At 47.3% G+C, this 23,544-nt stretch overlaps 2 protein-coding genes across 17 annotated transcripts in view; both read left to right on the plus strand.

Annotated features, from left to right (window-relative positions):
• The window catches only part of LOC101097528 (zinc finger protein 180), a 68,555-nt gene extending 65,342 nt beyond the window's left edge, over positions 1-3,213 (plus strand). For 6 of the 7 annotated variants that reach the window (XM_045046575.1, XM_045046577.1, XM_045046576.1 and 3 more), the window contains one exon: positions 220-3,213. In XM_045046575.1, the coding sequence (XP_044902510.1) occupies positions 220-2,489 (2,270 nt within the window). In that variant the 3' untranslated portion in view covers positions 2,490-3,213. The remainder of the gene's footprint in view (positions 1-219) is intronic. The other variant, XM_045046580.1, reaches the window with a different exon arrangement.
• Positions 3,214-6,468: 3,255 nt separating this feature from the next.
• Positions 6,469-23,544, plus strand: part of ZNF285 (zinc finger protein 285) — a 53,437-nt gene continuing 36,361 nt past the window's right edge. For 3 of the 10 annotated variants that reach the window (XM_019819419.3, XR_002149821.3, XR_002149822.3), the window contains exons 1-2: positions 6,469-7,988; positions 18,797-18,854. Coding sequence is in view for 1 of the 10 variants with exons in the window: in XM_023245161.2 (XP_023100929.2) it covers positions 7,697-7,749; positions 18,797-18,854 (111 nt within the window). In the remaining 9 variants the exon portion in view is untranslated. Of the gene's footprint in view, positions 7,989-17,270; positions 18,270-18,796; positions 18,855-21,694; positions 21,739-23,544 lie in introns of those variants that run through there. The other 7 variants (XM_023245161.2, XM_019819420.3, XR_002149819.3 and 4 more) reach the window with 4 other exon arrangements.

Below are 23,544 nucleotides of genomic sequence, written 5' to 3' on the forward strand. Positions count from 1 at the left end.
ATTTAATGTCTGGTTACGAAGCTTATTAATAGGAACCTCTTCTTTTTTTTTTTTTTTTTTTTTTCCAGATACAAAAGAAGTGCCTTGGTAGTTATGATACACACAGGTGGATTTTGCTCCAGGACGTTACTGGTCCGGGCCTGAAAGCCTGACTTGGCTTGAGATCCCTGAGCCATTCTTGTACTTGTTCTCATCTCTGAACTGTCTTTCACCCCACAGGAGACAAGAGTGAAAAGGATCTGGAGTATATTCAAGAAAGGGAACTTAAGTGCCTTTCCTACAGAGAGCTGTCCTACTGGAAAATCGGGGAACAGGCGGCTGCTGAATTAACTGGGAGTCAAGACCGTAGAGTGAATCTTCAAGGGAAGGACTTCCAGTTCTCGGAGGACGCTTCTCCCTGCCAGGGGTGGGAAGGAGCATCTCCTCGGGGGTCGCAAATTGACAATCTGGCCGGCGGTCTTCAAGGACCCATCAGTTCGGAAAATCAAGCGTTTCCACCCTGGAAAGCTATAAGACCGGTATCCGTTCAAGAATCTTGGATGAAAGCCTTTGTGAACGAGTCGTGGAATGTTCTGGAAAGGTGTAAAAAACTTGACACGCAGGGTACAACGTATAAACCTGAGTGGGACGGTTTCGGCTTCCGCTGGGTTTCACGTTGTCACGATGACCACAGGTTACCGGAAAGAGAGAGACCCTGTGATCGCGAGCGCTGTGGAAGAGACGGCCTGAAAAAGTCAACCCTCCGTCACCCTGCCCCGGAAGAGGATGACCTGAGAAGCAGCGAACGAGGAGATGGCCTCAGGGGCGCCTCGCACCTTCCCGCCCAGCCCAGAGCTCCCTGGAAAGAGAAAGCCCGTAGATGTCCCGAGGGTGGTACGGGCTTGAGGCAGACCGCCCACCTCGAGAGGCCCCAGAGGACCCCCACGGACGAGAAACCCTCCAAGGGTAACGAGCGCGCCCGGGGCCTCCGGCAGAACGCGTGCGGTCCCAGCCGGCCCCGGGCCCCCGCCGGGGAGATGCCCTACCGATGCGACGTGTGCGGGAAGGGCTTCCGGTATCAGTCGATTCTGCTCATCCACCAGGGCGTGCACACGGGAAAGAAGCCCTACGCGTGTGAGGAGTGCGGGAAGGCCTTCGGTCGAAGCTCAAACCTGCTCGTCCACCAGCGGGTCCACACCGGGGAGAAGCCCTACAAGTGCGGCGAGTGCGGGAAGGGCTTCAGCTACAGCTCGGTGCTGCAGGTGCACCGGCGGCTGCACACGGGCGAGAAGCCCTACGCGTGCGGCGAGTGCGGCAAGGGCTTCTACGCCAAGTCCGCGCTCCACAAGCACCGGCACGTGCACCCGGGGGAGAAGCCCTTCGGCTGCGGCGCCGAGTGCGGGAAGGGCTTCTCGTGCGGCTCCCACCCGAGCAGCCACCGGAAGGCGCTCGCGGGGCAGAAGCCCTACCGGTGCGACCAGTGCGACAAGGGTTTCAGCTACAACTCGTACCTCCGGGCCCACCAGCGGGTTCACACGGGGCAGCGCCTCTTCGACTGCGACGTGTGCGGGAAGAGCTTCAGCTACAGCTCGGGGCTGCTCCGGCACCAGAGGCTGCACACGGGGGAGAAGCCCTACAAGTGCGAGTGCGGGAAGGGCTTCGGCCGAAGCTCGGACCTCCACGTCCACCAGAGGGTCCACACCGGGGAGAAGCCCTACAAGTGCGGCGAGTGCGGGAAGGGCTTCCGGCGCAATTCGGACCTTCACAGTCACCAGAGGGTCCACACGGGGGAGAGGCCGTTCGTGTGCGACGCGTGTGGGAAGGGCTTCATTTACAGCTCCGACCTCCTCATCCACCAGAGGACCCACACCGGCGAGAAGCCCTACAAGTGTGCCGAGTGCGGCAAAGGCTTCAGTTACAGCTCGGGGCTCCTCATCCACCAGAGGGTCCACACCGGCGAGAAGCCCTACAAGTGCGAAGCGTGCGGGAAGGGTTTCCGGTGCACGTCAAGCCTCTACAAACATCAGCGGATCCACACGGGGAAGAAGCCGTACACGTGTGATCAGTGTGGCAAGGGCTTCAGTTACGGCTCAAATCTTCGCACCCACCAGAGACTGCACACGGGGGAGAAGCCCTACACGTGTTACGAATGTGGCAAGGGCTTCAGGTACGGCTCTGGTCTCCTCAGTCACAAGAGGGTGCACACCGGAGAGAAGCCCTACAGGTGCGACGTGTGTGGGAAGGGCTACAGTCAGAGCTCACATCTTCAAGGCCACCAGAGGGTCCACACTGGCGAGAAGCCCTACAGATGCGAGGAGTGCGGGAAGGGCTTTGGGCGAAGCTCCTGTCTTCACGTCCACCAGAGGGTCCACACCGGCGAGAAGCCCTACAAGTGCGGGGAGTGCGGGAAGGGCTTCAGTTACAGCTCAGGGCTGCGGAATCATCAGCGAGCGCACGCTGGCGAGAAACCGGAGAAGCAGACGCGCGCTGAGGCAGAACTCCGAACTTGACGCCCGTCTGAGCGCCGACGCAGGAGGAAGGCTTTGCGAACGGGATGCGCAGGGAGGGCTCCGGTGGAGGGTGACCCATCACAGCAGTTGGCCTGCCCAGGAAGGGACGATCCGGCAGGTTGATAGATGAGAAAAGCACTTGCGTGGCAAACTTTGCTCTCCAAGGGTCTGTCCCCCAGAGGACCGTCCTTGAAGTACGGCGGGGCCTCGGTAAAAATCGCCGCTCTCATCAGAGTCGGCCCAGGAGGGAGCTTTTTACGAATGACATAGGAGTGTGTCCGAGGAGCAGACTGTGAACGTGGATTCCTTGCTGGGGGGCCGTGGTGGGGGGGAATACCTACACACGGGACAAATGTCGGAAAAAGTCATCACCTTACTAAAACCAACATCGTGCGTACCTTTTAGAAGATGGTTTCTACAAAAATGGAGAGATGATGTGCACATTGGTAGGGCAAGTCACTTTCAGAAGGCAGAAGGCTGAAGCTGGGAACAGTTAGAGAGTCTGTCTCTTGGCAGGTGTATCTCCAAGTGATGTATCGCCATCATGTTTTTATCATGCTGGGGTGAATGTGTTTTATCTCCTAGAGATACACTGCTCTCCTAGACAGGCCGTGCTGTATGGCAGGACCATTGCATTTTATCAAGTTTTAAAAACACAGTCCGACTGGCATTGCATTGAATTTATTGGTTAATTTATTGCTATCATGAATATTTCTGCCCTGTTCGTCTCGTTTCCTCGTGTTTTTAAAGATACATATTAGAGCATTTAAAAAAACCCAGAAATACCCCTTTAACTTGTCAGAACAGAACATAGAGTCACCAAAGCCACCATCGGTGGGACCTGTGGAAATAGGCACTCGTGAATATACTGGTAGGAGTGAAAAGAAGTAGTCTTTTTTTGGAAAGGATTTGTCAGTGTATCGAGTCCAATTTGTATAACCTTTGAAGTGGCAATGAGGGTGTAGTCAATGATAGTTGGGAGACAGTTGCACATGTGGAAAAAGATGTATGCCTCCAGCTGAGTTTCTTAGAGTTTTCTTACTATAGCAACAACAACAACAACAAAATACTCCAAGTATAACAAATAAAGGCACATGTAAATGAGCGAAAACCGCTAAAAATATTCAGTGCCTACAGTGGCATTGAAGGTTGCCCACAAACTATTTTGTGAGTCAGGAGAGTTGTGGAACAATTTTAGTATGACTCCCATTTTGCTGGTGTGTTTTGTGTGTGTATGTTTAGGGAGAGAGAAAAGAAAAAAATGTGAAAGGTTAGTATGATAACTGCATATCTCTAGCAAGTGCGATGCGGGGTATGTAACACATTCATGTACTTTTATGCATTTTACTTTTTCACGAAGAGTATATATCAGTTTTATAACGATAGTAAAGCTATTTTTTTAAAAAAATGAGTCTGGTGGAACAGTGCCTTATGGTCAAAGATCCCTGTTACAACCTCTATACTTTTTTTTCTTTTTTTTTTTTTTTTTTTGGCTTTTTCTACTGTTTACTTAGCACCTAGTACCAAATATAAGGTATACAAATGCACTGAGAAATTTGTGATTTAGATACTTTCAGAGGCTGCATAATTTTTTTTGGCTTGGGCAGAAACGAGGTGATCTGGAGAACCGGGAGGAGCTGTGGTGCTCCAGTCTGCATCCTGACCCTCTGGGACCAGTGAGCCCCCAAGCCTGGCTTCGCAGAGGGCATTCCCGGGAGCCTGACTTCTTCATCCGGGAGGCTCGAGACCTGGGGCGCAGTCCAGGCTGAGCTCCTCTCTGCTGCCTGGGCTACTAGACAAAGAACGTCAGGGAGGTGGGCGAGGGGCACCTTCTATCTAAGCGAATAGTTAGCATGTCTGGGAGTCGTCGAGCAGAGTGCAATGGTTAGCTTTCAGAAGGGGGCTTGAAGAAAGTCTCCAGTATTTTATGGAACAGCAGCGGGGTGATTCCTTCCAATCGTGGGGTGGGTTTTAGAGCCACAGAGCCAGTGTAGACGCCATTCCTACACCTCAGACCTTCGAGGTTTGTGGTCGAAAAGTTCAACTCGCTTACTGGCTTTCCAAAGGAGGACCTCAGATTCTTTTTTTTTTTTTTTTTTTTTTTTTTTTTTCAGAGAGGAATTTTTGCACTTAATTTTGGGAGTCTGTTAAAAATCTGTTAACATTTTTCACAATGATGCATTCAGTTAAACTGTAAAGTCGGTTGTAATGATGATGAAGCCAAAGATCCAGAATCCATTCTTTTTTTTTTTTATATGAAATTTATTGACAAATTGGTTTCCATACAACACCCAGTGCTCATCCCAAAAGGTGCCCTCCTCAATACCCATCACCCACCCTCTCCTCCCTCCCACCCCAGATTCTTAAAATTGGGCAGCACATCCCCAGTGTTCTGGAACTGGCTGTCAGATGCTGCCTACAGCTGCAGTCTGCTGAATGCTTGACCAGGGCTTAAAGGATCTGCTTCCAAGATGGCTCTGGGCACAAAAGAGCCTTGAACAGGAGGCCTCAGTTCCTCAGTGGCTGTTGAAAAAGGTCTAAGATCCTCACCGCACGGGCTTCTGTACAGGACTGCCTGAGAGCCCTCATGACAGGGCAAAAGACTTCCCTCAGAGCAAGTGAGCAGAGGGGAGAGAGCAAGCAAGAAGCCACAGTGCCTTTTTTGACCCTGAAATCGCCATCACTTCTGCTTTCTTCTGTTCCGTCGGAGCCACTAGTTTGTGGGAAGGGGCAGTAGGCCTCCTGGAAGGAGGACCAGAGAATTCGTGGATGTGTCTTGAAACTACCATACCTACTAACAAGCGTGGGAGAATCACACGGTTGGAATGGTTGTGGCAACAGTCAACTTTTGTAGATGTGCCCTGATCATTCTACCTGCTGGAGGCTGGCCTTGAGATGCCACTGGGTTGCCTTACCCAGCTTACCCAGCTGCCAATTGGCTGCTGGTATTTCAGTGGCGGCAAGGGCTACAAGAGAGTCAAGGGCAGTGCTGTAACCGCTATGGATTGGTTTGCGTTGGGTGTAAAAGCGCGGTGCTTTCCATGCAAAATCAGCAGCAAGTGAAGTGAGGTGTTACTCTGTTGTCATTCTTTGAATGTCATATGGTAGAAAGGTTAATACGAGTTTCGGGGCGTTTGGAGAGTTGTAAGAGCACCATCTGCAGAGTGGAGTCAGCGATGGAATGATCGGTAGCATACCAAGAATGATGTTGAACGAGTTGGCTCTAACGGAAGTGGGTTGGTTGGGGAGACGAGTCTGGTATAGAGTATAAAGTGTATTGTGACAGTAAGGCTGTGTCCTAGCAACAGGTTGACATGTGGTCATTTTATAAGGTGGAGTCGGAGATTTAAGCTACCTATCCCCAAGCAGCTTTTGTGGGTCCAGACGAGGTGTAACTGTTCCTCAGAACAGTCGTTAGCCTGAATATAAATATTTCAGGTATAAAACGCAGCCTAGTATTATTCCATCACCAGATGGAGAAGAAAGCATGCCAATTTGGTGAGGTAATCTACCAGCACTCACTAGGATGAGGTGATAGGATAGCAGGTCAGACATTCACACACTTGGGAGATCTCCTGCATCCAGCTGTGTTGCTCACAGCACTGAAAACACCTAAGCCTGTTGTTGCCTTGGACCCCAGGGTCCCGGTGTAACACGGTGTCATGCAATTTGGCCATCAGGGGTACATGCATATCATCTTTATCTCTTGAATTGTTACTTCTGACTGAAATTTGATGAATCGAGAGGTACTATGTGTCAGGCACTGTGGGTCTAAGCACTGGGGATACAACCATTAAGCCCGCTGTGGTTGGAGCAGAGTGGGCAAGCAAGAAAGTAATAGGAGAGAGGTCAAAAAGGAGAGGCTAAGGGGCGCCTGGGTGGCTCAGTCAGTTGAGCGTCCGACTTCAGCTCAGGTCATGATCTCGCGGTCCGTGAGTTCCAGCCCCACGCTGGGCTCTCTGCTGACGGCTCGGAGCCTGGAGCCTGCTTCAGATTCTGTGTCTCCCTCTCTTTCTGCCCCTTCCCCTCTCACTCTCTGTCTCCCAAAAATAAATAAATGTTAAAATATATATGTTAAAATAAAGGAGAGGCTACAGAATAAATTAATGCAAACGTGGAGAATTGACGTATTGATGGCAGATATTACTGAAGCACGTTAAAGAAAACATCCCCCTCTATCCAGTAAAAAGACTTAGTATCTGCCAAAATTAAGGATGACTCCCAGCCCTGGAAGATTGCACTTTTTTTTTTTTTTTCCATCATGAGGAAACTAATGTCAAGATATCAATAGACAGGGATAGGCCAAAAGAATTTTGCTGTTCTCTTTATGTGCCTAAGTTGCAACGCCAGTTGATAGTTGGGTATTATTTCTCCAGCTCCTGCCAAGGCATGGCGATGGGGGTCTTCAATTATCTCCCATGTCTAGGACCAGAGCTAGCAAAGAGAGAATGTGTTCTCACCCGTTTTTTGTTTTTGTGTTTTGTTTTGTTTTGTTTTGGTGCTTTCCTCCAGGCGAGAATTGTGGGCCTCTAGGGAAATCCTACAATTTTTTTACCCCATGATGGCACAAAAAGAAAGACACTTTCTCTAACAGGAATCTTAAAATGCAAAAAGTAAGTCCCAAGAGCGGAGACTTCTCAAAGGGAATCTGAAAACTTCCCGTGTCTTCGTGATTTGTAGAAATAGGCCTCTTATAAGACCTCCACCCACCACCCACCCAGACTCGTGCTATCCCCTGATTAAAAACAGAAGGCACTGGTTGTTAATTTTTCTGCTTCAGAGAAGGAGAAACCTACTACAGGACTATGTCAGCTCTGAAGTGTGGAAGATCTTCCAGAGTCCCCTTCAATGGAAACAAGCCGTGAAAAGGGTATTTAAATACATTTTAATTGAAAAATTGCGTGTTTATACAATTAAAGGGTATGTCTGCAGAGTTAAAAACCTGTAAAGGATTTTCACTAAAATGGGAACAAGTGCTCATTTCCAGGTGGTAAGAGAATCTTGCCTCTCCTTTATTATCACGGGGGGAGAGTGATTTGTTCTCATTATTGCTAGCATTTCACTGTTATTTTACCACTCTTGCGATTGTTGTTATTTTCGTTTTAGGTAAATGACTGGCGTGCGGGTGACCCCAGCAGGGGCACAGGCCTCCTGGCTGCTGCGGCGCAGGGGCTTCTGGGGATTGTAGTCCGCAGACTTTCCTGCGCATGCGTTATGGGCTCCGGCGGGCGCCGTGGGCGACCTTGTTTGGGGCGCTGAGGTGAGTCCAGCCCGGACCGCGCCCCGGTCGGAGGCGCTAGGGGTGGAGGGTGTATAGTCGTGATCGCGCCCTGTTGCTAGATGGGAGGAGTTGGAAGCGGGGACTGGTGGCCAATGAAAGAGACTTCTTGGCGGGGCGGAGTGTTGAGGTGCTCACCCGGCATTCCTTGGGAAGAGATGGGCGAGCTTGAGCTGGATTTGGGGGGACTGACTCCGGTAGTGCCTTTGCAGGTTTTGGAGGTAGGAGCTGTGCATCCCCGCGTCGGGATTGGTGTCAGTCTTGGAATGTTCATCTCCAGATCCAGGCGGGGGGGCCGGAGGGCGTTGGCTCATGTTTGGGGGATAATGGTCTGGGCCAGGCGTCCCCGACTGGGGAGAGGGACGGGCCCAGCAGTTCATCTCCGAGTATGGGGGACGGCTTGGTCTGTTCATCCCTGGGGTTGGCAGGGGGGCGGTTCGAGCTCAGCACCCCAAGGTTTCTGGAATCTTGGCTTCTGAACGCTGGGCTTGGCATCTGGTAGCTCTGTCTCCAGGGGGGTATCTTTTTACCCCAAACTGGGTTCACCTCTTGGTAAGTGTTGAGTTAAAGGACACAACCAAGCCAAAAAAAAAAAAAAAAAAAACCAAAAACCAAAAAACAAAACAAACAAACAAAAAAAAAAAAAAAAAAAAAGAGAAAAGGAAAAGGAAGGATTTTACTTGCAACGAGTAAAGGGGAACACCCGGGATATTTCCCAAAGCAGTGTCTCCTGGAACAATAAAACTGGGGAAGTTTTAAGCTAAGGGCGCGTACATATTCATGAAGGGTCTTGCGCAGTGGGGCAAAAGTCATCTTAAAGTGGGCGAGTCCGGGTCTTAGTTGGTTGAAGTCATGAGGGCCGGCAAGGGTCAGCATCATCAATTCTCTGGCCTCACTTGGTCTGGGATCTGGGTGCTCAAAGGGGTTTAGATCCTGCAAAGATAACTCAAGAATGTGCTTCAGGCCACGCTTCACTTTGGAGTCAGCCCTGGGAGTTTTACCATCGATTTATTGTCCCAAATATGATTAGGCTATCTCCTGGCCTGAAAGTGGCTGTGTATTCTTACAGTCTTTTTTGTTCCCTTAAAACCGTTAACTACCGAGGTCTATTCTGCAATTTCAACATATCGCAGGGAGTTCTGCAAGAAATGTGCTTCTGGTAAGTAGTGTCAGGTCCCGGTCAGGCTTAGATCACAAGAGGGCCAGGACATAAAAATGACTTTTCTTATGTCAAGAAGCTGTGTCAACCACCCCCCACCACCAAAACCAAACAAACAAACAAAACAAAAAAAACCCAGCTGTGTCTCTTCTGTCTTTTTCCGGGGAGCCCTAACTCTGCTTACCTCTTGGCTTTTCTCCTCCCTCTAGTTAGACATCTAGAGTAGTCTCTGAATACAGTTTGAAAAGAACTGCCCCAAATGATTAACCCCAACCTCACCTTGCATGCCGAGAGGCAGGGAATGCAACCTTTGGGGCTGATTAGACATAAAGAGCAAATGGCAAATTGTTCGGTTGCAGTCAAACTGCCTCTCCATTTGATAAAATTAGAGAATTGACGTTAACTATTTGAGGTGTAATGTTGGCACTTTTAAAACTATTTCACGGGGCGCCTGGGTGGCTCAGTCGGTTAAGCGTCCGACTTCAGCTCAGGTCATGATCTCGCAGTTTGTGAGTTCGAGCCCCGCGTCAGGCTCTGGGCTGATGGCTCAGAGCCTGGAGCCTGCTTCCGATTCTGTGTCTCCCTCTCTCTCTGCCCCTCCCCCGTTCATGCTCTGTCTCTCTCTGTCCCCAAAATAAATAAACGTTAAAAAAAAAAAAAACCTATTTCACATCTTTTAGAGCTACCTAATGATGTATGTTTGGATTAGACAATATGATGAATATGGTGTCAGGGGTATGCTTCAAAATAATAAGTGAGTACGTTGGGAATAGGTAGCGGTATGGTTGAAATAAGAGTGGCCGCGCGTTGATAATTGCTTAAGCTGCATGATTGGTACCTGGGGGTTCATTCTGCTCGTCTGTCTACCTCTGCATGTGTTTGAAATGTTTATAATAAAATGTTTTTGAAACAGCTTTACAATGAACTAGCTAAGAAGTGCTCTGAGGAAGCATAGAAAGGTTGAATTTTGCTCCTAGCTGCATATAGTATGTGGGAGCCAGACATCGCAAATTCCCTCTCAGACTAGACCCTTGGGCCCCGTGAGCCGCTGTGAGCTCAGAGGTGTGGCCAGCGCTTCAAGTGTCTCAATAAAATTCTGAGGTTTTCGTCTATTCTTTAAAAAAAATTTTTTTTAATGTTTATTTATTTTTGAGGGAGAGAGAGAGAGAGTGGGGGAGGGGGAGAGAAGGAGGGAGACACAGAATCCGAAGCAGGCTCCAGGCTCCGAGCTGTCAGCACAGAGCCTGATGCGGGGCTGAAACTCACGAGATCATGACCTAGCCAAAGTGGGCCACTTAACTGATTGAGCCACCCAGGCCCCCGTATTCTTAATGAAATTGATTCATAGGTATTTTATGTCTTTTGTCTCTTGTGAAGGGGATAATTTTTTTCTTCTATCTCTGTAAATATGAGTGAGAAATCAGCCCACCGACCCAATCAAAGGGGGGACAAGGAGACTGGGGGCACAGTGAAGTGAGGCTTTAATCAACGTTCTTGCAAGAGCTGGTGTCTGAGGGACAGCCACACTCGGGGCAGTTACAGCAGACAATTTATCTCCTAGTGTGAAGCCCCTCCCCTGATTCCTCATTGGCTGAGCACTACAGAGGTCACAGCCTTACCCAGGCGTTGCCTATGCCCATATGCCTATGCCATAAAGCGGTCAGATTAGAACAAATGTACATTCCCTGAGATGACCAGAGACTTTCAGTCCCTCCTCCCTTTATTCCTTGGCACATGCTCATTGCAAAGTCCACAAAAATAAGCCTGTGAAAATAAGCCTGCGAAACAGAGAGGGGAAGGAGGACCAGGAAGTGAAGTTTCCAAGGGTTTGGGACTCTGCTGTGGGTCCCGGCAGGGCGGGGTTTTATACATATTTCCAGTAATTTGTAAGCCTACTGTTAACTAGACTGCCCAGCTTTTGTTTGGTATTTCTGAAAATGAATCCTCTGCCTCACTTCTCACGCTATGGGTGTGTTTTTCAACACCTCAAACCCACTATTTCCAAAACTGAGCTCCTAATTGGCTACAAAACCTGGCTCTACAAAACCTCCATCCTTCCAGTGAACAAGGCCAAAGCTTCCACCCCCTGCCTTCCACCCTGGATGGAAGCCATCGACAGAGCCCAGTGACCGTGTCTTCATCATAAACGCAGACCCCAGCAACTTCTCACTGCCTCCACCTCCGCGTCCCTGACCCAAGACGCCATCATCCCTTGCTGGGATTGTCGTGATAACCGACCATCTGGTCTTCTGCTTCCCGTCTTGCCACTGTTAGTCCATTCTTAACAGCAGCCAGAATAACCCTATTGATACCTAAGTTGGATCATGTCACTCCTCTGTTCAAAAGCCCAGCCTTTATTCCCACCTAATGAGGATAACAGCCCAAAGCCTTGAAACGGCCTAGAAGACCACATACCATCTGGCTCGCATTTACCTTTCTTTCGTCTCTGATTATTCTTTCCCTCACTCGCTCCACTTTAGCCATGTGCCGCGCATGCTGCCACCTCTGGGTGTTGACCCTTGCTGTACGCTCTGTCTAGAATGTTCTCTGTACAGATATTTGTGTTGGTCACTCCTTTACTCAGTTAGGTCTTTACTCACAGATCACCCCCGTGAGGCTTCTCCTGACCACCCCATTTCATTCCCTATCCCCCTGCCCCATTTTTTCCCCCTCCATAACGCTTATTGCTATATCTTCAGTTTCTAGTCCCTGCCTGGCATACAGTAGGCACTTAATAAATATGTGTTGGATGAGGCAATGCCATCCTTGCTCTCTCTGAGCTTATGGCCAAGGGTGGAAGATAATGAAAGTATAGTGCTACGATAGGAGAAATGCCAGCCACAGTCGGCATCTGCCATGGTGTGAATGTTTGGATCCCCTGAAATTCACATGTTTGAAATCCCAAGGCCCAGCGTGATGGTATTAAGAGGCAGGGCTTTGGGGCGCCTGGGTGGCTCCGTCGGCTAAGCATCCGACTTCGGCTCAGGTCATGATCTCCCAGTTTGTGAGTTCGAGCCCCGCGTCAGGCTCTGGGCTGACAGCTTGGAGCCTGGAGCCTGCTTCAAATTCTATGTCTCCCTCTCTCTCTGCTCCTCCCCTGCTCATGCTCAGTCTCTCTCTCCTTCAAAAATAAAAATTAAAAAAAATTTAAAAAAAAATAAAAAAAAAAAGAGGCAGGGCCTTGAAGGTGGTTATGGCCTGAGGGCAGAGCCCTCGTGAGTGAGATCAATGGCCTTATAAAGGAGGGCCTAGAGGGCTCCCTTGCCTGGTCCACCCTGTGAGGAGAGGTGGAGACGACAAGAAGTCTATGATCCAGAAGAGGGCCCTCACCTAATGGTGATCTTGGGCTTCTGGCCTCCAGAACTGTGACAAATAAACTTCTGTTCTTTATAAACCACGCGGTATGTGGTAGTTTTGTTATAGGGGCTTGAACGGATGAAGACGGTGCGTGATATGGTGGAGATAATCAAGGAGGGCTTCCTGCGGAAGTAACACCCAAACTGGTACTTGAAGGTTAATAATAATAATAATAATAATGATGATGATAATAGTAACACAATGTTGAAACTCTTCAGGATTCTTCAGGATCGGCCCCTGGTAATGTCTCCGGCATTGTCTTAGCCGGACTTGGCCCTGTGACTCTCTGTTCTAGTCTATACCCATGTGCTTCCTGGCCTTTGGTGGGACCGCAGCATTGCCCACGTGTGTGTTTTCGCCCACATTGCCACTTCTTCATTAGCCTTCTCCTTCCTTGTCAGTTGGACAAATGCCTTCTGTTTCTTTGGGCATCAGCTACAGTTCAATTATCATCTCTCGAAAGCCTTCCCCGACAGCCTGGAGCCCTCTCGGGCTGTGTCGGGTTTCTGTTCCCTGTGTCTTTGTTCAGTTTTGTGCAGCCACATCTGCTGCAGCCCTTCTCACGTTCCAGTGAATTTACTGGCTCACCTCTCCACCCCCTAGTTTGCCTCCCCTTTAGATCAGGGACTGATTTTTTTTTTTTAATGTTTATTTTTGAGAGCCAGAGAGACAGAGCACGAGCTGGGGAGGGGCAGAGAGAGAGGGGGACACAGAATCCCAAGCAGGCTCCAGGCTCTGAGCTGTCAGCACAGAACCAGACATGGGGCTCAAAGCCACAAACCGCGAGATCATGACCTGAGCCAATTGGACACCAATCAACTGAGCCACCCAGGTGCCCCAAAGGGATGTCTTTTATTTTTATTTATTTATTTATTTAATTTTAGGGTTTGTTTTTTTTTTAATGCATGTTTAGTTTTGAGAGTGAGAGAGACAGAGTGAGCAGGGGAGGAGCAGAGAGAGAGAGGGAGACACAGAATCCCAAGCAGGCTCCAGGCTCCGAGCTATTGGCACAGAGCCCGATGAGGAGCTTGAACTCAGAAACCGCGAGATCATGACCTGAGCCGAAATCAGAGGCTTAACGGGCTGAGTCACCCAGGCGCCCTGATCAGGGACTGAATCTTACATTTTTATCTGGAGCACTTAGCATACAGCCCAGTACACAACACTTACTGACTCCTTATTGTATGCTAGGCGCCACTCTGAGCACCTTGCACGTCATAACTTACTGAGTTCCCACAATGACACTTAGAAATAGGTTCTCTCGATATCCTGTCTTGTACAGAGGAAGGAACTAAGGCACCAGGAGCTGGTTCGACCAAGGGCACACAGCCAGTGGATGACAAAGCCACGCCTTGAACCCAGGGAGTCTGGTTTCAGAGTCTAATTTTTTTTTTTTCAACAGCCAGGCTCTACTGCGTTTTCTCCTAGTCAGCGTTCAATGCATGGGTCATATACCCAATGCATGGGTTTTCCTTGCACCTTTGATCTCAAGATCTGATCTTTTCAGTCTGAGAATTGAGTCAGGCAAAGGCCCAGACTTCTCCATTCATTCATTCATTTGGCACCTACTGCATGCTAAACTTGCCATATGTACACGAATGATACAATTTCTAGTCATTAGGAGCACATGTTACAGGAGAGAAAGCAAAAAGTAACCAGGAAAATTGAAGTAGGATATGAAAAGTGTTGTAGTGGACGTCAGTACCAGATCCTGTGGTCTGACCATAGAAGACTGATCCCCATGGGCAGGGGATATGGGAAGGTCACTAGAAAAGCCCTCCCATAGTCCTATACTTCATAGTCACTTGGACTGGCCAGTGACAGGCTTTGTCATGTGCACACAACCATGTCTCACTAGCCTTTAAGTTTTTGGACAGGCTTTCTGGGGGTAGGGCGGCTATGCACATCTGTGCAGGCTGCGTACTGCACAAGGAGACCACATCAAAGGCATACTATTCACACAGGACACGCATGCAATTTTCAGCAAGTAGCAATAAAAGTGCTCCGTTGCTTTATTCTAACAAAAATCAGTATGTGATAAGAATTTTCCAACAGGTGGAAGAAGAGTGTCTTGAAGAAGGGATACATTTTCTAATGTGCTCAAAGGCATATTGGCATGGACTAGAGACAGCCCTGCCTGCCGTCCTGCCACAAGCCCTGAGGGCTGAGGGCTGAAGCCAGCTCTCGTAGAGCCCTCCGGCTCAGATACTCACAGACGACAGACGAACCACGTTGGCATTATCACATGACACTCACCCTCATGCACACAGAAGAAATGGTGTTTGTCCCGTTCCTGAGATGATTACGCAGGATTGCTAGGCACATCTCTCTCAGTTTTGAATCCCCTGGAGCTTCTAAGAAGAGTCAGGAATCTGGAAGCAGGGTTTTGGGGAAACCTCGGGGCTTATATTTCTTTTTTTTTTTTTTTATGTTTATTTTTTAGAGAGAAAGAGAGAGAACAAGGGACAGGGGGCAGAGGGAGGGAGGGACAGAGGATCTGAAGCGGGCTCTGTGCTGACCACAGAGAGCCCATGTGGGCTCAAACTCACAAACTGTGAGATCATGTGACCTGAGCTGAAGTCAGGTGCTCAACTGACTGAGCCACCCAGGAGCCCCCGGGGCTTCTCTTTCTGATTGTGTTTCTTGGCACCTGAAGTTCCAGATTCAATTGTTGCTTTCCCTGCAGGTCCTCTTCCCCTCCAGAGGTTGCCGTGGGGACCTGGTCTCTGTCCTGCTTCAGGACTCGGATCAGAATGCGATTAGCACTGTACTTAGGGGCTTAACAAATCTTTGTGGGAGCCCAGAATAAGGCGATTTATGCTTTCTACAAGAGGTAGTAAAGGAGTGGGGGGAAAGGGTGAAGATTTGCCAAAAAGTCATTTTGTATTCTATTAACCTGATCTTGTAACCCTGCAAGCTGCTCGCGGGGTGGCCAGCAGACTGGGGCCAGTCGGAGAGCTAAATGTTATTGGTCTGTGACCAGATAATTTCAGAAATTGAGTGTAAACCTTGAAAAATTTGTGTATCAGTTCTAGCAATTGTATGATAACTGATCAATCTGATGATTTAAAAACGGGCTTGTAATTTGTATGCCTAAGTATGTACTTTTTCTAGAAATTTCTTTTTACTTTTTCCGTATTTTTATTTTATTTTATTTATTTTTAAATATAATTTTAATATAATTTAAATATAATTTAAATAAATTTTAAATATAATTTGTTGTCAAGTTAGCTATCATACGTGTATACAGTGTGCTCTTGGTTTTGCGGGTAGATTCCCGTGATTCATCACTTACATACAACACCCATTGCTCATCCAACAAGTGCCCTCCTCAATGCCCATCACCCATTTTTCCCTCTCCCCCCGCTCCCCCTGCATCAACCCTCAGTTTGTTCTCTGTATTTAAGAGTCTCTTATGGGTTTTCCTCCCTCTCTGAAACCACTTTTTCCCCTTCCCTTCCCCCATGGTCTTCTGTTAAGTTTCTCAAGTTCCACATATGAGTGAAAACATAATATCTGTCTTTCTCTCACTGACTTATTTCACTTAACATAATATCCTCCAGTTCCATCCGCATTGCTGCAAATGGCAGGCTTTCATTCTTTCTCGTTGCCAAGTAGTGTTCCATTGTATATATAAACCACATCTTCTTTATCCATTCGTCAGTTGATGGGCATTTGGGCTCTTTCCATAATTTGGCTATTGTTGAAAGCGCTGCTATAAACATTGGGGGTACAAGTGCCCCTATGCATCAGTACTCCTGTATCCCTTGGGTAAATTCCTAGCAGTGCTATTTCTGGGTCACAGGGTAGCTCTATTTTTAATTTTTCAAGGAACCTCCATGCTGTTTTTCAGAGTGGCTGCACCAGTTTGCATTCCCACCAACAGTGCAAGAGGGTTCCCCTTTCTCCACATCCTCGCCAACATCTGTTGTTTCCTGAATTGTTAATGTTAGCCATTCTGACAGGTGTGAGGTGGTATCTCAATGTGGCTTTGATTTGTATTTCCCTGATGATGAGTGACGCTGAGAATCTTTTCATGTGTCAGTGTGGCCAGTAGGCCACCTGGATGTCTTCTTTGTAAAAGTGTCAGTTCATGTCTTCTGCCCATTTCTTCATTGGCTTTTTTTTTTTTTTCAGGTGTTGAGTTTGGTAAGTTCTGTATATCGTTGGGATATTAACCCTTTATCCGATATGTCATTTGCAAATATCTTCTCCCATTCTGTCAGTCGCCTTTTAGTTTTGTTGATTGTTTCCTTTGCCATGCAGAAGCTTTTTATCTTGATGAGGTCCTAGTAGTTCATTTGGCTTTTATCTCCCTTGCCTTCGGAGACATGTCGAATAAGAAGTTGTTGCAGCCAAGGTCAAAGAGGTTGTTGCCTGTTTACCCCTCTAGGGTTTTGATGGTTTCCTGTCTCACATTTAGGTCTTATATCCATTTTGATTTTATTTTTGTGTATGGTGTAAGAAAGTGGTCCAGTTTAATTTTTCTGCATGTTACTGTCCAGTTAGAAATTTCTTTTTAACTGTATTTTACCAAAATATTAGTCAGTGACAGAAGAAAATAACATTGAAAATAACATGAAACTGGTCCTTCACCACAGGTAGGTTTTTTTTAAATGTTTATTTATTTATTTTGAAAGAGAGAGAGAGCAAGTGCGAGCAGGGGAAAGGCAGAGAGAGACAGGGAGAGAGAGAGAATCACAAGCAGGCTCCAATGCTTAGCACAGAGCCTGATGCGGGGCTCAATCTCACAAACTGAGATGCTGACATGAGCTGAAATCAGGAGTTGTATGCTTAACCAACTGAGCTACCCACACACCTCTCACAACAGGTAGTTTAAAAAAAATTTTTTTTTTTAATGTTTATTTATTTTTGAGAGAGAGACAGTGAGAGCCAGGGAGGGGCAGAGAGAGAGGCGGTGGGGGAGACAAAGAATCTGAAGCAGGCTCCAGGCTCTGAGCTGTCAGCACACAGCCCGACATGGGGCTCGAACCCATAAACCATGAGATCATGACCTGAGCTGAAGTCGGACTCTTAACTGACGGAGCCCCCCAGGCGCCCCCAGGTAGTTTTGAGAAGCACTATCTGAGAAGACAGAGACATGGTCTTTGGTTTTTATCCTTTAATCTTTGGGGTTCCCACAGTGCCTACAGCAGAAATTTTACACACTCAGTTCCTCCTGGAAGGCCAGAGGCTACCATATGTACAGAGTTTTTCAGATAGGAAATAAACACCAGAGTCAGAATGGTAAGTTGAGACGAGCTTAAAATAAAGGGGCAGTTTACCAAAGTGTGGTAATCAAGAAAGGATCTTGCAATATCCCAGATCTGCTCACAGCAGGGTCACGGACTGTCGTCCCTAGGGTGGAAGGGCTGAGGGAGGAGCCAGTTACCAGACCTGGGGAAAGAGATCTGAGAGGAGGGCCACTGATAGGTGCTGTGACCTTTGGTCAAGGGGTATGAAACAGCCAGTCCAAAGCAACTCCAGGAAAGAGCGGGGGAAATACTCTGACTTCACTTACGTCCCTTCCCTGGATCTCCTGCTGACTTGCCCTATTGGCTAAGTTCCACTGGAAGCTGGAGGGCAAGGGGGTCTCCTGCTACAGGCAGGACAGGGAAAGGAGTTGAGTGGATGTAGAGTGCCAAGTTCCCAGGGCCTCCTTCTACCTGCTTCTGTCCACCAGCAGATCTAGAGAGTTCCTCGCTCCATCCTGTGAGCTTTTCCAGAGCAGAGTGTGCCTTCCACGCGGTAGCCGTGTCATCAGTATTTGCAAAAGTCACAGGGTCCCAGAGCGTAGGATGGGTGCTGGAGAGAGGTTGTTTTCTAAGATCTTAGCTAACTGAAAGTTCTTCAGCTTCCAGGTCCTGGTTACACAGGAGTAACTTGCATGTGAAAGTGGAAGCAAAAGAAGGTTCCCCCATCATGCTGAGATCACTCTCCAAGTCAGAAATTCTGGAGCCTGTTTTCCAAAATGACTAGGATGCAGGTGATGTCAACACATTCGCAAGTCTGAGAAAAGGAAAAGCATGGCAGTTTTGACTGAAAAGTTTGAGGAGCGAGACAGGAGTGACAGGAGAGCCTGGGTGGAACGCGGGCAGGGGAGAAGGCTTGATTCAGTCCGTTGAGAATGAGAAGAGAGGTAAAGATACCTTGGGAGGGAAGAATGTGTGAAAAAATTGTACAGATAAGAAGAAACCAGGACAGGGGCACCTGGGTGGCTCAGTTGGTTAAATGTCAGACTTTGGCTCAGGTCATGAACTCACTGCATGTGAGTTCGAGCCCCACGTTGGGCCCTGTGCTGACAGCTCAGAGCCTGGAGCCTGTTTCAGATTCTGTGTCTCTGTCTCTCTGCCCCTCCCCTGCTCACACTCTCTGTATCTCTCTCTCTCTCTCTCTCTCTCTCTCTCTCAAAAATAAATAAACATTTAAAAAAAGTTAAAAAAAAAAAAAGAAGAAACCAGGATTTACTCGGAATTTGTTAAACCCACACTCTCATGGATTCTTTCTTTGCAGTTCTGCGTTCTCGGGATCCCACTCTTTCCAAGAGGAAGACAGTATGGTTAAGTTCCGGGTAAGTTAAGGTTTCCTTTCTCCCTCTTAAATACCACGTCCCTTCTGGGGAGCTATTTTCTGAAAGCAAATGGCCAAGTTTTGAGTGGCGGCTGTGTCTTAGACACTTCACCTTGCTCCTAACAGCTGTGTGAGAGAGGTGGTGTTAACTCCCTTTGCAGAAAGGAAGGAACCAGGCTCAGAGATGTCAGAATGTCTAGTTCAGGCTATTCCAAGTGTGGTTCGCGCACAAGTGCCAGTCCACGAGCTGCTTGTCACAGAGAGATCAATACAGCAATCAAAAGGAAGAATCTAGAAGCTTTTTATGTTTGTTTTTGAGAGAGAGAGAGAGAGCGAGCACGAGCCGGGGAGGGGCAGAGAGAGAGAGAGAGGGAGACACAGAATCGGAAGCAGGCTCCAGGCTCTGAGCTGTCAGTGCAGAGCCCAATGCAGGGCTCCAACTCATGGACCGTGAGATCGTGACCTGAGCCAAAGTCAGACGCTTAACCGACTGAGCCACCCAGGCGCCCCAGAAACTTCTACGGCAATGCAGCATTGCCACAACATTCGAGTGCGTGGTCAGTACATACATGACCACACTCTGAGTAGTGCGGGGTCCAGTCCACATAAGTGGCAAGATTTGAATGGGTATATGTCCATCAGGGTTCAACCAATGAAGTAGGAACAACATGAGATATATAGTAAGAAGAGATTTGGATGAGATTTCTTTTATGTGACTGGGGGTGGGGGCGGGGTGCAGGGCAAATTGGAAATCCCAGGGCGGGCTGGAACTCTTAGATACAGACTGGGACTGCTGTCTACAGGTAGAATTTTTTCTCTTAGGGAAGCCTCAGTTCTGGTCTGAAGGCCCTTCAACTGATTGAGTCAGGCCCGCCCAGATTATTTAAAATAATCTCCTTCAAAGTCATCTGATTATGGACTTTAATCGCCTCTACAAAACATCTTCACAGCAACACCTAGATTAATTTTTGCTTCAATAATGGGACCGTAGTCTAGCCAAGTTGATGCATCAAAAAGGCCATCCGAGGGTGCAGCCGTGATTTTTTTTAAATCATGAAAAATGTTTTAATCATGAAAATACACAAAAAGGGAAAAGAGTACTATGAATGCCGATGTAGAGCGCAGGTTCAACGTTTTGCCACATCTGCTTCATCCATCTCGTTTTCACTTGCCTTTTTTTCTTTCCCAAAGCATTTTAAAAGAAGATCCCGATAGCACGTTGTTTTGTTTTGTATTGGTTTTGTTCTGAGCCCATTACTTTCTTAGAGCAGCTGGGGTGCAAGCTAACATAAATGCGCTCCCACTCCTTTCCTCTGCCTGGACGCCATCTTGCCTGAGTCCGCCCCTTCTCCTTAGGGACATTTTCTAGCTTCTAAATTATTGCCAGCAACTGTTTTACCAAGTGTTTCACACTGCATCACCCAGGCGACCAGTTTTCCAGCCTCTGCTAACAGTTTCCTCAACCATTACTGCCCGGTCCCAAAGTCAGTGCCAGAGATATTTATTTGGTAGCATTCTGCTCGTGGTAGCAGTTGTATCGGTTAGCTCGGATGTGTTGGGTGGTGGCAGAGGAGGAAGGAAGCAAGTGGAAACATTCGAGACCTCTTAAAGGCCTAGGCTCAGAGCTGGAACAAGTCGTGGAGCCAAATCCAAAGTCACGGGGCAATGAAATGCACTCTGGTCTTGTAGCGCATTGGGGAGTGTGAGAGAATTTTGTTAAATAGCAATCTAAGTTACCATTCTCCTCTATATACTTCAGTATGTATTTCTACTGACGATAGAAAAAAAATGACTGAGATTATCAAGTTGTTCTTTGGTATCATCTAATACCTAGGCAATAATCAATTTTCCCTGATTATCTCAAAAATGCTTCTGTTTGCCGTCATTCAATGGGTTCCTCCAGCTATAATCTTTCCTATAAATGGAAGCATGAAACACTTGAATAAATTCAGGTCCCAGATTTTACAAGAGTACTTCATAAATGGTGCTGTGTGCTGAGAAAAAGACTTTTTAAGTCATTGATTATATCTGTATTGGTTTATAAATTTGGGTCATTCATATTTTTGGACAGTCCTTGTACCGGCATTATATGGCAGTCTCTGCATAGGATCCCAGCAAAGAATCCACTCGGCTGCAAAGGGTGGTGGGAATTGGGTGTTTTGTTTTTCCCAGAGTGTTGAGACGAAGAAGGGAGAAGGGGGTTAGGCTGGGTGAGCCTGCATTCCTAACCCCTTCTCCCTAGAGTTATCCCACTGGGCTGTCCAGTATCTGTAGTTCCTGGCCTGCTCACTCCAACTCCTTTTTGTTGCCTCCTACTGAGGAGAGAAGTGCTGCTAAGATATACTGGGTGGTTAATGAGCTGAAACTTATTTGCACAGCTCTGGAGACTAAGAAGTCCAAAATCAGGTAGCTAGCAGATTTGGTGTTTGGTGAGGGCCCGCTTTGTCATCAATAGATGGCCATCTTCTTGCTGAGTCCTCATATGGCAGAAAGGGTGAGCTCTCTGGGAGATCTTTTAGAAGGACATCAATCCTATTCATGAGGCTCTACTCTGATGACCTAATTACCTCCAGAAGGTTTCACCTTTTAATACTATCACCTTGGGGGATTAAGATTTCAATATATGAATTTGGGGGGGGGGGTGGGACACAAACATCCAGTCCATAATGCCTTTCCACCTACTTTCTGTTTTTAATAATTGCCATGTTTTGGTGAATTGAACACTTGCTAAATGCTAATTGCATAAATGCTCCATGAAATACATTTTGACTTCTCACAGCTTTGGTTGGAAGCATTTTTTTTTTAATTTTTTTTTTCAACGTTTATTTATTTTTGGGACAGAGAGAGACAGAGCATGAACGGGCGAGGGTCAGAGAGAGAGGGAGACACAGAATCGGAAGCAGGCTCCAGGCTCTGAGCCATCAGCCCAGAGCCCGACGCGGGGCTCGAACTCACGGACTGCGAGATCGTGACCTGGCTGAAGTCGGACGCTCAACCGACTGCGCCACCCAGGCGCCCCTGGTTGGAAGCATTTTTGAGGTGCAGAGTCTAATGAGAGTCACATGTCTGTGACCACGTGGTTGAGCAGTGTGATAAGTACACTGATAACATTTTATTTTATTTTATTTTATTTCATTTCATTTCATTTTTATTAAACATTTTTAAAAATTACATTTATTTATTTTTGAGAGACAGAGTGAGACAGAGCACGAGTGGGGTAGGAGGAGAGAGAGAAGGAGACACAGAATCCAAAGCAGGCTCCAGGCTCCAAGCTGTCAGCACAGAGCCCAACAGGGCTCGAACCCACGAACTGTGAGATCATGACGTGAGCCGAAGTCAGACATTTAACCAACTGAGCCACCCAGGCGGCCCTGCAATGATAACATTTTATTTAAAAATGTGTTTTCTTGGTCAGGGGATGGCTATTAATACTAGATTATTTTTCCCCTCAACTTTTTATTTTCAAATTTTTTAATTCATGGAAAAGTGGAAAAAAACAGTATAGTATATGATCTTTAACTAGATTCATAGTTGTTAACTTGTACACATATATATAATACACATATATACACACATACTTATCTATATTTCATCTTTTTTAAAACTTTTTTTAATGTTTACTTATTTTTGAGAGAGAGAGAGAGAGAATGTGAGCAGGGGAGGGGCAGAGAGAGAGAGGGAGACACAGAATCTGAAGCAGGCTCCAGGCTCTGAGGGGTCAGCACAGAGCCCGATGCAGGGCTCAAACTCACTAACTGTGAGATCATGACCTGAGCCAAAGTCAGATGCTTAACCAACTGAGCCACCCAGGAGCCCCTATCTATATTTCATTTTGCTGACCCAGTCGAGAACAAATTGCAGGCATCATTATTCATCCCTAGATGCTTCAGCATGTATCTCCTAAGAATAAGGGCGTTTTCCTACATCTCCACATTAATGTCATCACACTCAAGAAATTTATTTTTGGGGGCACCCGGGTGACTCAGTCAGTTGAATGACCTGCTTCCACTTAGGTCATGATCTCACGGTTTGTGGGTTCAAGCGCCGCGTCAGGCTCTGTGCTGACAGCTCAAAGCCTGGAGCCTGCTTCGGATTCTGTGTCTCCCTCTCTCTCTGCCCCTCCCCGGCTTGTGCTCTGCCTCTCAAAAATGAATAAATGTTAAAAAAATTTTTTTAAAGGAATTTATTTTTTTGTTCAAGTATAATTAACATACAGTGTTATATAGTTTCAGGTGTACAACATGATGATTCAATAATTCTATGTATTTCTCAGTGCTCATCGTGATAAGTGTCGTCTTTTTTTTGTAAATTTTTTCCATTTTATTTATTTTAAAGAGAGAGCACGTTAGTGAGGGAGAGGGGCAGAGGGAAAGAGAGAACCTTAAGGTGAGCATGGAGCCCAATGTGGGGCTCGATCCCGTGACCCTGGGATCATGACCAGAGCTGAAATCAAGTGTCAGATGTGCAACCAATGAGCAACCCAGGTGTCCTGATAAATGTACTCTTTAATCCCCTCTGTTTCCCCCACCTCCCCACTCACCTCCTCTCTGGCGACCACCAGTTCTCTGTATTTAAGAATCTGTTTTTTGTTTCTTTTTTTTCCCTTTTTTTAAAAAAAAAAATTTTAACATTTATTTGTTTTTGAGACAGAGAGAGACAGAGCATGAATGGGGGAGGGGCAGAGAGAGAGG

Source organism: Felis catus, chromosome E2 (assembly GCF_018350175.1).
Source record: "Felis catus isolate Fca126 chromosome E2, F.catus_Fca126_mat1.0, whole genome shotgun sequence".
In the NCBI taxonomy this organism is placed as follows: Eukaryota; Metazoa; Chordata; class Mammalia; order Carnivora; family Felidae; genus Felis; species Felis catus.